Here is a 14586-nt window from a genome sequence, read left to right on the forward strand (position 1 = left end):
CATAAAAATAAATCAAGTAATTGCAACAAGCTATTGTATATTTGGCAGATAGTAATATCTTCTTATTCGAAACACTTTTGTACTCTTGCGCAGTAACATTAGCACGTACTTGCGCTTTAATGCTGTAAAAAAGTCTACCGAGTTTCTTCATCTGAGATAGCTGGTGACGCCAACCTGGGCTGTTTGTGAGCCCATTGGAATGCTACCCCCTAAAAACATGCTCTTATTTGGAATGAGGGGAAACACTATGGGCTGTCGGTCCACATTTCCAGCAATCGCCTGTGTCATCTTGATTACGCTCTGGTCCAGCTTGATTCCGCACTTGCCCTTGTGTAAGTGGAAGAATGCCGGACAGTGCACCTTGCCGTAGGGGTCACGATAATGGTCCCGGTACTTCTGGCACTCCAAATAGAAGGTGTCAATCCTGTAGATCTCCGCACGACTTATGGTGGCGAGGTCGACAGCCTCGGGCACGAATTTACGAATCATCTGGCGATCTTTCTGGGACTTCTTCGAAACGTCCCAGTACTGCGCCTCTGGTATGGGAAATTCCATGATTCTTCTTCAAAAAGGTCTGCCAACAAAATATATTTAAATTTCTTTCTTTTAACTGCGAACCAAAGCTATGTGTAAATTGTACTGCTGTTAAAAACTTAAATAGATCACTCCAAGCCTACGTGTAAGCAGGCTGATACAAACCAAAATAAGAAAAGGTACAGAATATATATTATACAGAACAAAATCATAATATCATTGAAGACATATAAAAGGATGTAGCCTGTGCGCCATACAGAACTTGCAGAATTTAATAAATAAATTTTCATCCCCTGCCATTAGTCACGGATACTCAAAAACACTCTTTCCAGCTTGGAGCACTCTCTTTCTGGCCAAGTCTACGAATCGGGTAGTGCTCTCTGGGCTGGATTTCTGAATTCAGTTCGACGTCAGTTGTTAAATCGCTTGGTTGTGTCGGAAACCGTCTCCACGACAACGCCGCTCCAAACACCAACAATTAGTTGCCAATTTGAGGAGACAACGAAAAGCGAAGCAACTGGAATTGAATGTTTTCGTGAGTTCTTTTGTCTGGGCTGAAAACTAATCCAAAGTGCAGTGGTGTGTGGCGAAAAGCAAAGCTTCAATTGAAAACAAAACCAAAGATTCATTCATAATGGCATCAGGTTTGGAGCGGGTTAACGAAAATGAGGTAAGTCAAAATACATATATAAAATCCAGATTCCAACTTCAGTGGTATTCATATTCAGAGCACCCACCGCACCGACCTTGATCTTAACCATATATTCCTGGTCTTGAATTATTTATTTATTCGCGCGAATGAGACACCTCACCATGTCCCCATTTCCATCCTATCCCATCCGTAATTGCCAGTCCGGGTAATTGCCGCTGTTGTTGTCTTTGTTCCGGCTGTTCGTGCAATTCGAAAATGATATGTGCCCGACTCGTTTGCCTTATGCACCTTAAAGCTCTGATGAGCTGTGCGAAAAGCATTTCACGTCCACCCGGTTGTTTGTCCTCCTATTGATTTTGTAATTGTTATGGGAATTTCACGGCACATCATGCATCCTTTTATAGTAATTATCCTTGCAGTATGGCTGAATCTTTTGTTTCCTTACAGAAGCCGGTAAAAAATGCTTGGCAGGTACTAAATTGGTGTTTGATCCTATTCTCTCCTCTTATTGTGCACATTTGTATTTGTAACCCTTGCCCCCAATGTAAGCTATTTGTACGCTTTTTTTCATTACTTGGAGCAGTGGTGTTCTGTTTTCTTATCGGCACAAGATCTGACACAAATGGCAATAGATAAGGAACTACTTTTAAATCGAACCTTCAGATTCATTCACTTTCAACCTGACTGTTGCACCGCCACCATGACCACTTTCCTCAAAAATGTATCCTTCGGTTTTGACGATTTCGTGTCCTGAGCTCAAGTACTCATGTATATCCCTTGTGTTTTAGATGAAGGCAATGGATGCCAACAGGTATGCCACCAAGAAGACGATCGCCCAGGGCATGTTGGACATCGCCCTGCTGACCGCCAATGCCTCCCAGCTGAAGTATATCCTCCAAGTCGGCGAACAGCACCAGTTCTACAAGCTGATGCTGATCCTAATCAGCCTATCCATAGTAATGCAGGTAGGCAAACAAATACTGTAGATCCCTATTCTCTAAGTGTCAGGCACAGAGAAAAACATAAATGAGTATCATTATGAAATCCATCACATTTTGAGTGTCTCAGCAGGAATTGGTTTGATTCCCATGACAACATGGAACTGAAATGACTATGTTTTTCTCTGTGTAGGTCCTGTCGGGCGTGCTGAGCTTGTCCCTGAGCTTGCTGCGGGATTGCCGGCTGCACCAGCCGGAGTTTCACCAGTCGGCCAATATCATTAACCATGTGCGCACGGGCTTCGCCTTTTTCACGACCATGATAAATCTGTTTATCTCGGCCTTTGACAGTCGACTGCCCCCGCCACAAGGCGACTTTCTGAACAACTAGGACTAGAGGGTGGGATTAGAAGGGTCCTAGAGGGATCGTCTTTCGCTTTTGGATTTAATGCATTCCCCGTACATTTCGACAGCTTTTGGTGGGCATTCTGTTTGTGGTCATCGGCAGTCTCAACATAAACAGGCAGCAGGATCAGACGGCAGCGGTGATCCTGAACGATGTCATTTTGGTGGTCGTGTTCATAATATCCGTGGTGAACGTTATCATATCCGGTTTCGGCATAGAGTACTCGTCGCAGCCGCTCCGACTCCTCGATCAGCATGAAAAGACACCCTAGAAACTACGATTTACGATAGAAATCCAACGATTTACACTTATAACTTATACCAATATATGTAGTTTAAGGCTAATGCAAACTTAAGTTGTAAAGTGAAATAAATGAATGTATTGATCCTCTTACCTTCGCAAACAGGTGGCTGCTGGACTTTTGCTGGTCATTCAGTCCCTTATCAATATGCATAATACTAAGGATCGAAAGCGGGGCTTCGCCATCAACCACTTTATAGATGCATTCATATTCCTGTCCGTGTTCTGCGACATTATGAAGATGAATTTTGGCATGGATCCGGCCGTTCCTCACTCAGATGTGGAACTTCTGAAACCCTGAAGCTTAAGCTCAATTTTTATAAACGGCGTAGCCTCAGAGTTTTATATATTCTTGCCTGCCCCATTGTATATACGAATTTTTACTACAAAAAATCAAATTTGTATACATTGATAATGCCAACCGCGTTTTAGTGTCAAAGCACAGATTTAACAGATAAGTGCTTGGTGCCAGTTGTTTTATTGTTTGTTGTGTATATTTTGGAAGGCCCGTAAATTTAACGTTTTCTTTGATCACTAATAAAGCAAGATGCCACGCCCAGAAGCGGGCGACAGGTGAGCAATACAATACTTATAAAATTTGAATTCGATAAGTACCGCCGCGCAAATGTGGACCGTTATCGATAGGCGCCGTATTGCAGCGTGTCCGTATTTGTGTTTCTTTCAATTAATATTAGGGATATCGTGATATTAAAGAAATATCGTATCAATGATATTTTTTTATCAAAAAAAATAAAAAAATTTTTTATTTAAATAAAATTGGTTTTTTCCCCAAAATAAAAATATAAATGTTTCTTATTAACTTCATGTTTCCCATTTAACTGGTTATTCAATATCTAATACAGATAATAATACAGATTGTGTTTATATAAATTAATACTACTTATTTCCAATACTTCGAGTTAAGTGATTTTAGGAAGAAGCGTTGTGTTATATGTGTGTCAGTCATTCGGCTTCGTGCGTCACAGACTACACATTTTATAGCGGACGCCAACCGCTCTGCAGGCACTGAGCTACCCGGAGTGATCAGGTACCTTATGGTCATTTTAACACGATCACTTTTACCCGGTATCGCTTTGGAAATCAGAGTGACCGAAGGAAAAATATCAAAAAAATATCGCAATATCAACATTTGGGCAAAAACAATATCACGATATAAATATAAAATGTCAAAAAAAAATATTTATATAAAATAATATGCAAATCAAATTGATATTTTGATATATTATCAACAACCCTACTACACATACACTACACTCACTGCTCGACCGGTAAGAAAGATTACTTGTAATAATTTGGGACTCTAAATTAGAAGACATGCCTTACTGTCCTCACTAGAACTAGTTGGGAATTATAGGGCTATAGGACACGAAAAATCTACAATTTGCCATAAATATTTACACTTTGTGGGCAAAATTGAAAGATTTTTCGGTTTGAATTACCAGGCGAACAAGAATTCCAGAAGGTGACCAACGATCGTTTGGTTTTCGGTAGCAACTTGCTGCTGATTATGATCGCCTGGTAATTAAATCCGAAAAATCTACAATTCGACCAAAAAATTAACATTTTGCAGGCAAACTTGTGAGATTTTTCGGTTTAAATTACCAGGCGAACAGGAATTCCAAAAGGTGACCAAAGATCGTTTGGTTTTCGGTAGCAACTTGCTGCTGATTATGATCGCCTGGTAATTAAATCCGAAAAATCTACAATTCGACCAAAAAATTAACATTTTGCAGGCAAAATTGTGAGATTTTTCGGTTTGAATTATTATGAGATCATAATTTCAAACACTTGTATAAATAATACTTGCCTGGTTATTTGTTCAAGAGGGATGCCAATGTGATCTTGAAAGTAATCAAGAACGCATACACTACTACACATACACTACATTCACTGCTCGACCGGTAAGAAAGATGACTTGGAATATTTTGTGACTCTAAATTAGAAGACATGCCTTACAGCCCTCACGAGAACCAGTTGGGAATTATAGGGCTATGGACACGAAAAATCTACAATTTGCAAAAAAAATATTTACACTTTGTGGGCAAAATTGAAAGATTTTTCGGTTTAAATTACCAGGCGAACAGGAATTCCAGAAGGTGACCAACGATCGTTTGGTTTTCGGTAGTAACTTGCTGCTGATTATGATCGCCTGGTAATTCAATCCGAAAAATCTACAATTTGCCAAAGAAATTAACATTTTGCAGGCAAAATTGTAAGATTTTTCGGTTTGAATTACCAGGCGAACGAGAATTCCAGAAGGTGACCAAAGATTGTTTGGTTTTCGGTAGCAACTTGCTGCTGATTATGATCGCCTGGTAATTCAATTCGAAAAATCTACAATTTGCCATAAATATTTACATTTTGTAGACAAAATTGTGAGATTACACAACATACACATGTACATACATACATACATACATACATACATACACATATATATATATACATACATACATACATACATATATATATATATATATACATACATACATACATACATACATACATACATACATACATATATATATATATATACATACATACATACATACATACATACATACATAAAAAAAATTAACATTTTGCAGGCAAACTTGTGAGATTTTTCGGTTTAAATTACCAGGCGAACAGGAATTCCAGAAGGTGACCAAAGATCGTTTGGTTTTCGGTAGCAACTTGCTGCTGATTATGATCGCCTGGTAATTCAATTCGAAAAATCTACAATTTGCCATAAATATTTACATTTTGTAGGCAAAATTGTGAGATTACACAACATACACGTATGCATACATACATACATACATACATACATACATACATACATACATACATACATACATACATACATACATACATACATACATAGATACATAGATACATAGATACATACATACATACATACATACATACATACATACATACATACATACATACATACATACATACATACATACATACATACATACATACGTACATACATACATACATACATATATATATATACATACATACATGCCCACAAAATGTAAATATTTATGGTAAATTGTAGATTTTTCGGATTAAATTACCAGGCGACCATAATCAGCAGCAGGTTGCTACCGAAAACCAAACGATCGTTGGTCACCTTCTGGAATTCCTGTGCGCCTGGTAATTCAAACCGAAAAATCTACAATTTACCATAAATATTTACATTTTATGGGTATGTATGTATGTATGTATGTATGTATGTATGTATGTATGTATGTATGTATGTATGTATGTATGTATGTATGTATGTATGTATGTATGTATGTATGTACATATGTATGTACATATGTGTGTTTGGTCATAATCAGCATCAGGTTGCTACCGAAAACCAAACGATCGTCGGCCACCTTCTGGAATTCCTGGTCGCCTGGTAATTTAAAACGAAAAATGTCACAATTTTGCCTACAAAATGTAAATATTTATGGCAAATTGTAAAGTTTTCGGATTGAATTACCAGGCGATCATAATCAGCAGCAGGTTGCTACCGAAAACCAAACGATCGTTGGTCACCTTCTGGAATTCCTGTGCGCCTGGTAATTCAAACCGAAAAATCTTTCAACTTTGCCCACAAAGTGTAAATATTTTTTTTGCAAATTGTAGATTTTTCGTGTCCATAGCCCTATAATTCCCAACTGGTTCTCGTGAGGGCTGTAAGGCATGTCTTCTAATTTAGAGTCACAAAATATTCCAAGTCATCTTTCTTACCGGTCGAGCAGTGAATGTAGTGTATGTGTAGTAGTGTATGCGTTCCTGATTACTTGCAAGATCACATTGGCATCCCTCTTGAACAAATAACCAGGTAAGTGTTATTTATACAAGTGTTTGAAATTATGATCGCCTAATAATTTAAACCGAAAAATCTCACAATTTTGCCTGCAAAATGTTAATTTCTTTGGCAAATTATAGATTTTTCGGATTGAATTACCAGGCGATCATAATCAGCAGCAGGTTGCTACCGAAAACCAAACGATCGTTTGTCACCTTCTGGAATTCCTGTTTATTCTTAAGTGTGATTACTTGCAATATCACATTGGCATCCCTCTTGAACAAATAACCAGGCAAATGTTATTCATACAAGTGTTTGAAATGTTATAATATTTATTTTAAAATATTTATTCATAAAAAATATTTAAAATACAATATAAAATTCTTGTTAAGAAATTGATTACCCTACACTGAAAGGGATATATATTTTTATGCTTATTCGTATACAAAGTGCTACTAAATTATTCTCGAGCTGTAAGTAATTAAATAATAATCTATTATTTTGTCATAATTATATTAGTGAGTGAAATAGTCAGGTCTTTAAAGTGAGTAGTAAAAATTGTCTTAAATAAAGCCTGAAGAATGTATCACGATATAAATATAAAATTTTTAGAAAAAAAATATCGATATATTGATATTTTGATGTATTATCAACAACCCTAATTAATATTTGCTAAATAATTTTTGAATTAAGTGACCACATCAAAGTGATTGTCAGTGACAATGACAATGTGTTTTAAATCGAACAATATAAGCGAATCATTTCCATGCATAAGACGATCTTATACAGCTATGGACAACACGATTTGGTTATTCTCGCACGCTTTTGGTATATTACAGTATTTATTTGAGGGCTGTGTGGTATTTCTTTGTTGCCATTGGCACGGTCATGCTGATTGGTCCGCTATCTGGATCGAAAAAAGTCGTATTCCAAAAATAATACGTATACGTACGCGCGTGAATCACTTTGCCACACGTCCCAGCGCAGCGCGACAATCGAGTGTAGACACATAATATAACTGCCGTCGTCGTCGCTTCCGTGATATCCGCGCCAGCACAACAACGTATTCGGCCGCGTCCCCCGATTCCAATTCCGATTCTGATTCCCATTCCGAATCCGAATCCAATTTCCCCTCTTATTTCGGTGGCTAATATTAGAGTCTTGCGAAATGTTTAGCTTTCTGAAGCGCGAGAAGAACACCCAGGAGGTGGTGGAGAATGTGATCGGCGAGCTGAAGAAGATCTACCGGAGCAAGCTGCTGCCGCTGGAGGAGCACTACCAGTTCCACGATTTTCACTCGCCAAAGCTCGAGGATCCGGACTTCGATGCGAAGCCAATGATCCTGCTGGTGGGTCAGTACTCCACGGGCAAGACGACCTTCATTCGTTACCTGCTGGAGCGCGACTTTCCGGGCATTAGAATTGGTCCGGAGCCGACAACGGACCGATTCATCGCCGTGATGTACGACGACAAGGAGGGCGTGATTCCGGGCAACGCCCTAGTCGTAGACCCCAAGAAGCAGTTCCGGCCGCTGTCCAAGTACGGCAACGCCTTCCTGAATCGCTTCCAGTGCAGCAGCGTGGCCTCGCCGGTGCTGAATGCCATCTCCATCGTGGACACGCCCGGAATCCTGTCCGGCGAGAAGCAGCGCATCGACAGGGGCTACGACTTCACCGGAGTGCTGGAGTGGTTCGCGGAGCGCGTGGACCGCATCATCCTGCTGTTTGACGCCCACAAGCTGGACATCTCGGACGAGTTCCGGCGATCGATCGAGGCGCTCAAGGGGCACGACGACAAAATCCGAATCATCCTGAACAAAGCCGACATGATTGACCACCAGCAACTGATGCGGGTGTACGGAGCATTGATGTGGTCGCTGGGCAAGGTGCTGCAGACGCCGGAGGTGGCGCGCGTGTACATCGGCTCCTTCTGGGACCAGCCCCTGCGCTTCGACGCCAACCGACGGCTGTTCGAGGACGAAGAACAGGACCTGTTCAGGGATCTGCAGTCCCTGCCACGTAACGCCGCCCTGCGCAAGCTGAACGATCTGATCAAGCGGGCACGCCTGGCCAAGGTGCATGCCTTCATCATCGCCGAGCTGCGCAAGGACATGCCCTCTGTGTTCGGCAAGGACAGCAAGAAGAAGGACCTGATCAAGAACCTTGGCCAGGTGTACGATCGCATCCAGCGCGAGCACTCCATTTCCCCGGGCGACTTCCCCGACATCAAGAAGATGCAAGAGGTCCTGCAGCACCAGGACTTCACAAAGTTCCACTCCCTCAAGCCCCATCTGCTGGACATAGTGGACAACATGCTGGCCAAGGACATTGCACGACTGATGGAGATGATTCCCCAGGAGGAGATGACCATGGTCGCGGACCCAATAGTCAAGGGTAAGTCCCCAAGAGAGTGAATGATAAAGCACCGCTTTGCCGCCTTAGTCACGCTGCACTTGATCTCGAGAAATCTCTTGATTTTCCGCGGCCATTTCGCTGGCGTTTTCGCTTTCCCATCGCACCGAAATATTGCGCATGCGCGCGAGAAAAATGCGCCAGTTAACCCAGATTTCCAGCCGGGCCAAAATCCAAAGAAAACGAGTTTTGCCAAGCGGAGTGAGCGGCTCGGCTTCAGATACGGCCAAAGTATAAGCCAGAGCTACAGCTAGACCGCAGCCAATCGTATTTATCGGATACAATTACAATTACAATTACGATTGCCAGCGAAAAACAAAACCACTGGGAGCGATCCAAGAATCGAAGCCTTTCCCTGTCCCACATGCACAGATTCCTCTCTTCGCTGGCTGGCAAATTATGCAATGCCTCGCAACGACTATATATAAACCCTATACTATACGCGAAACATATTTGAGCTATATAAACAAAGTGATAAGCACCAAAAACTGATAAGGCCAGCAAAAAGTCGGTGTCAGCTTAGCGCTTAGGGAACACACACGCACTTTCTGTGCCAAACTCAACATCGAGGTGGTAGCGAATTGCGCCCAGAACCACGTAATTTCGTATCTCTTGCAAATACTCGGCTGGCAAATGTGCTGGCCGGACTGCTTTGCACTGGAAAGTGGGCGCCAGTGGCAGGCGGGGCGTGGCACCCAAAAATAATACTACTCACATATGAGTCTATAATTAACGCCTTGCTTTCGTCATGCCTAGAACTGAACCAAACTGACTGTTTTCTCCCTACGACCTGATAAGATTCGTGGTTATGATGTAATCATTGGAAAATACCGATAGCTTGAAGCACAGGGTTCGTTCTAACTGGGACATGAGTCATCGGCGAGGGGAAGAAAGAAAATAAAACCAGGCGTACAGTTGGGCATGATAAATATTTCACACTCGAGTACCCAGTGGCTGAACCGGAGCTGGCTCTCCGGAGCAGACGCATCCAGGCAACCATGACGAATACCACGCACTCGATGCCGAGCCAAAACGCCCAGCAAAATAATCGAGTTTAAATGACGAGCATCAGAGGAAAAGGGGGGCGGGGCCAGTAACTCATTTAATCAGAGACTAGAGGCGCCAGTCGCATTGCATTCTAAGTCAGTGCCAGCAACTCAATCCGATGCAAGCTGACTGCTCCACCGGCCTACCCTGCTACAGTGACCTCCGACCTTCGTGCGTGGCCCCGAGTTCAAGGCCCAGTTACATACCCTATTGCCGTGCAGCCGCGCACCTGTTCGCATTCCCCCATGCATTCGTTAGTGGGTCGAGCCAAAGGGGCTTGTTTGTCAACCCTTATCGGGTTGCTAGGCAATTTGTAGTTAGCCGGAGTGCCGGAGTGCAGGTTATTAGATAAAAATCAATGTAAGGTCGAGTCAGCGTTCCATCGTCAAGTCATGTCTTATCAGTCCACAAAAGTCTGGGCATGTCTCGGTTTTCTATCACTAGCACTGCTCTAATTTCCAGCAGCAAGTATGCTTATTACGTTTATCTGCTTAAAGTAGGCAGCGTAATTAGGCAACAACTTGTGGCTTGTGGCCACTAGCAAATTTTAGGCATATTTCAAACAATAAAAGCCGGAATTATCAGAAGTAGTGTATATATTATGAGCGGCTCAAAGGTTGTCCACCGTACAGCTTGTAATTATATTCAGCTTTGGGGATCATAGCTTGTTGTGCGAGCAACTTATACAAAAAGCCACTAACTAATTTGATTGCTCATTTATGTAGTCATTTGTTTTGCATGCAAAAACCTTTTTATCGGGCGAGTAGTGGGCTCTGTCAGCAGTTTCCAATGGGCTTTCCATTTATTAATGCTCCTTATCATGCCAGTGCTTCATTCCCAAAACGAACGCTACAAAACTAAAAGCGAAAGGCGTGTGATTGGATTAATTCAGTACACAGAACCGCCAGACAAGGAAACCGAAAATAATTATCTCTTAATAGGCAAAGCAATTTGAGATGGGAAAAGTAAATAATAAAACTTGGCATTCCAATATGGGCTGCCTTCGAGTACAGATTGTCCGGTGCATTTATCATGCGGCCAGCTGACCAAACAACCCCCAGAATAATCCCCATGCCCAGGCCCAGACGATCCCTGCTCAACCCATCACCCATCATCCCAACCCACCTCTGGCGATGATATATGTACTATATGTACGTACATATCATCTGTAAACCGAACCGGTTGCAGTCGGATATTTGTTCTTTTTTGCTGGCGTTGGCAACCTGAGGCCGCGTATCAATTTGTGCTTCTCCGATTCTGACTTGGGGCGTGTGGCACTAAGTGGCTCATCCTCCGCCTAATCCGCCGGTGAATTCCACGAAGGGGCCCACGGAATTCAGATGAACTAGCGCTAAGTGCAGGAAGAAAGCATTTTACTCTATGATATATGGCTCGGGAGCAATCCAGTCGCCACAATGCCATTGTCTGATCTTTATAGTTTGCCTTTTGGTTTGCGGATCACTTGAGTGGCCTTTTAATTTAACTATTAGCGCATTTCACATGACCTTGCTCGAAAGCATTCCACATACATATACGAGTATATGTATATTTATATATGTACGTTTCACTGGGGTAAATCTAAGCATAATACGATTTGGGATCGACTGATGTCATGGTCGATCAATGCTTCGCCGCATGTGTCATCCGCACTCTCAGTCACCTCGACACTCGATACACTGGGTAAAATTCGATTGCCCCTAAAATTGAACCGACAAGTGAATGAACTTCTCGTTTATTATTACACCAGAAGGAATTTCGATGGATGTACCCCTGAAAAAGGGAGGCGGAATGCGTTGATAAAGCGAATCGAAATCAAAGTCAAGAACTCGGGGCTCTGAATTAGTGCATGGGCGAGTGAGTGAATGTATCTGTATCTCTGATTTTATTTTCGTTGCGTTCGCTGCACAGTTGGCTTTTATTTCCTAGCGTTTCCGTTGTATTGTCTTGGATAATTGAATTGGCTAGTCCAACAGCGAGATAAGTGTCTTCATAGTTTCGGTTGATTTGCCAATGGAATTGACACTCCATACCATATGGGACTTATCTGGACCGTGCCACCGCGATCGCACTTGCCCAGGTTGACGGCTTCTTCCTGCCTTGAGTCACTTCCTCCACCATCACCGTAACCGTCACCGTCACCATCACAGCACATCTGAACATGGGGGTCGGCATCACATGTTTAGCAGTATGTCGCTAAATAGTTGTACACATATCTGACACGATCTTGCAGAAATCAGTTCTTCTGTTCCCGTTCTTTTGGTTCTTCGTACTTTTCGTTTTCGCCATTGGCCCACTAATTAATCTCGGTTTGATTTCCACGTCCGAGTCGCACTGCCGCACTCAGCCGATGTGCTCCTCTGTCAACCATCTCTCTCTCTATTTCTTGCATACCCAAGAGGACTCCGACGACGATTTCGATGTGGCCGAGGAGCCAGCTCTTCTGACCCCCGGTTCGCAGCGGCAGCAGTTTGCGGAGCGCTTCGATCGCTGGCTGCAAAATCTGCGCCAGCAACAGCTCCGCCTTTTCAGCAGTTGCACTAGTCGGGTGGGCAATATCGAGAGCGATAAGGATGCCGATCCCGGTCCAGATACGCAGTCTGTACCTCCGGCAGGGCTGGAGCTTGACTCTGGCTCTGAGCTAGAAACCAAGCCAGATCCTGATCCTGAAACTGAAAATGAGGAGGAGGTCGAACCAGAGGCAGGGACAGGGACAGATACGGCCGTAAGCACCCACAGTAGTTGTTTCTATAAGCCAGTGTCATGCCAAGTCATGCCACCCGGAGGGCCCTTTTCAATTGCAAGAGGCCGCAAACGAATTGAGCAACTTCAAAAATGAATTGAGATCGCACTTGGCAACCTGCACCGCCCATCTCAATTGCCCCCCAGAATGCACCGCAGCACAATTGCCAGTTAAAGTAGCCGGGAAAGTACATGCTTAAGTCGGTCAGTTCGGCCTGGTCACGGAACAGTTGCAGCGGCAACGGCGGCGGTGGCGGCGACGTCAATTGGAGCCAAAACGATCTGAAGGTTTTAATTGCCTCAAATTGAATGTTTGTGCACGGCGACGCACCGATCAACTTAGATTACATGCTTAATAAATGCAAATTTATGGCGCACACAGAGTATCAAACGCCACACTGACCCTTCATCCCTTTATCACCTCATCCACAGGTGGTGCCTTCGAGGGAGTCATCGACGACCATGTCTCACCATTTGGCTACATGAAGGGCGAGGGCATCGACGCCGGCTACGGAGAGCACGAGTGGATCTGCAACAAGGACAAGCCCCGCACAGATGGCATCTTCAATGGACTGGGACCAGTCGATGGCAAGATATCCGGTGCAAGTAAGTGGCCATGTCTTTGTTTTGCCTCAAAGAGAAAGTCGAAAATGCTAATGACCATTCTCCACTTACAGCTGCCAAGCAGGAGCTCATCAAATCGAAACTGCCCAACTCGGTGCTCAGCAAGATCTGGAAGCTGTCGGATGTCGATGGCGATGGGTTCCTGGACTCTGACGAGTTCGCGCTGGCCTTGCACTTAATCAACGTCAAGCTGGAAGGCTGCGAGCTGCCCACCGTGCTGCCGGAGCACTTAGTACCGCCGTCGAAGCGCTATGACTAGTGTCCTGTAACACACACCTCACAATTCCCAAACCACATACACTGATGTCACCTAGAGACCAACTCCTAAAATGCACTAAGTTCGATTCGTTTGATTTTCAACCAGAGTGCAGGCGACTGCCTTTTTATATGTACTATACTCGTTGTGACCGCGCTAAACTGGGTATTAAAACACACAAGCGGCAAGCATTGCACCGTATACCGTATGACCGTATGAGATATCAATCATAAATTCGTAGAATTTACACAAACATAGCATATTTTTGGATAATCGATTGTAAAGCAAGATGTAATGTAGCAGCCTAGTGGAATAAGACAAGGAGTGTGTGTTGAGCGCCCAATTGTTGTCGTTGACTTAAGGAAAGCGTAGAGTGGAGAAGCAATTGTTTAATGCCAATGAAAAAGCATGAGTTAAACTGTATACAATATCTAGGTTAATGTCGATGTGCAGCTTGAAGGGCCATTAATTTGCAATCGTACCACTTTTGATACACAATAAATGTATTTTTGTTATATTGAAATTTACAATCGACGGACGGATCGTGGGTATTTCCTGTATTTATTTTGAAATATTATTAATTGTTTAAAATGCTCCCGCAAGGCAGGCCACATGAAATAGAATCGTGCAATTTACTGCCTGTGCTTCGACTATTTTGTAATTAGCAAATTCTTGAATATTATTAAATGTGAAGTGAAATCAAATTTTTAAATTGTATAAAAGAATAAAATAAAACTATTTTGGAAATGTCTGTTTTGAATGCGAGTTGGTGGTTAATTATTTTAGTGCTAATATAACAAATACAATTTTTGAATATACCCAGTAGCCGAAGTTTGAAAATATATGGGGCTGTCATTTCAAAAAT

General features: G+C 42.7%; 3 protein-coding genes across 10 annotated transcripts; 2 read left to right on the forward strand and 1 right to left on the reverse strand.

Moving 5' to 3' along the window:
* Window positions 1-17: 17 nt before the first annotated feature.
* LOC6553743 lies at window positions 18-836 on the reverse strand. The gene has a single exon (XM_001980325.3). It carries the CDS (start codon window positions 553-555, stop codon window positions 148-150), a length of 408 nt encoding a protein of 135 aa, XP_001980361.1. The 5' UTR covers window positions 556-836; the 3' UTR covers window positions 18-147.
* Window positions 837-934: 98 nt separating this feature from the next.
* On the forward strand, window positions 935-3242 carry LOC6553742 (ninjurin-2). 8 transcript variants are annotated; one of them, XM_015154609.2, is made up of 4 exons: window positions 935-1204; window positions 1975-2151; window positions 2318-2524; window positions 2598-2933. In XM_015154609.2, exons 1-3 carry the CDS (start codon window positions 1169-1171, stop codon window positions 2513-2515), a joined length of 411 nt encoding a protein of 136 aa, XP_015010095.1. In that variant the 5' UTR covers window positions 935-1168; the 3' UTR covers window positions 2516-2524; window positions 2598-2933. The 8 variants fall into 8 exon arrangements, with proteins under 8 accessions (XP_015010095.1, XP_015010096.1, XP_001980360.2 ...); XM_026977672.1 differs by lacking the exon at window positions 935-1204 and adding an exon at window positions 1854-1907; XM_015154610.2 differs by lacking the exons at window positions 2318-2524; window positions 2598-2933 and adding an exon at window positions 2937-3242.
* Window positions 3243-7485: 4243 nt separating this feature from the next.
* On the forward strand, window positions 7486-14244 carry LOC6553741 (EH domain-containing protein 1). Its single transcript, XM_026977372.1, has 3 exons — window positions 7486-9037; window positions 13274-13447; window positions 13519-14244. The coding sequence occupies exons 1-3, from the start codon at window positions 7813-7815 to the stop codon at window positions 13722-13724; spliced, it is 1605 nt and encodes a 534-aa protein (XP_026833173.1). The 5' UTR covers window positions 7486-7812; the 3' UTR covers window positions 13725-14244.
* Window positions 14245-14586: the final 342 nt, after the last annotated feature.

This window comes from Drosophila erecta, unplaced genomic scaffold, assembly GCF_003286155.1.
Source record: "Drosophila erecta strain 14021-0224.00,06,07 unplaced genomic scaffold, DereRS2 tig00000000-arrow-pilon, whole genome shotgun sequence".
NCBI lineage: Eukaryota > Metazoa > Arthropoda > Insecta > Diptera > Drosophilidae > Drosophila > Drosophila erecta.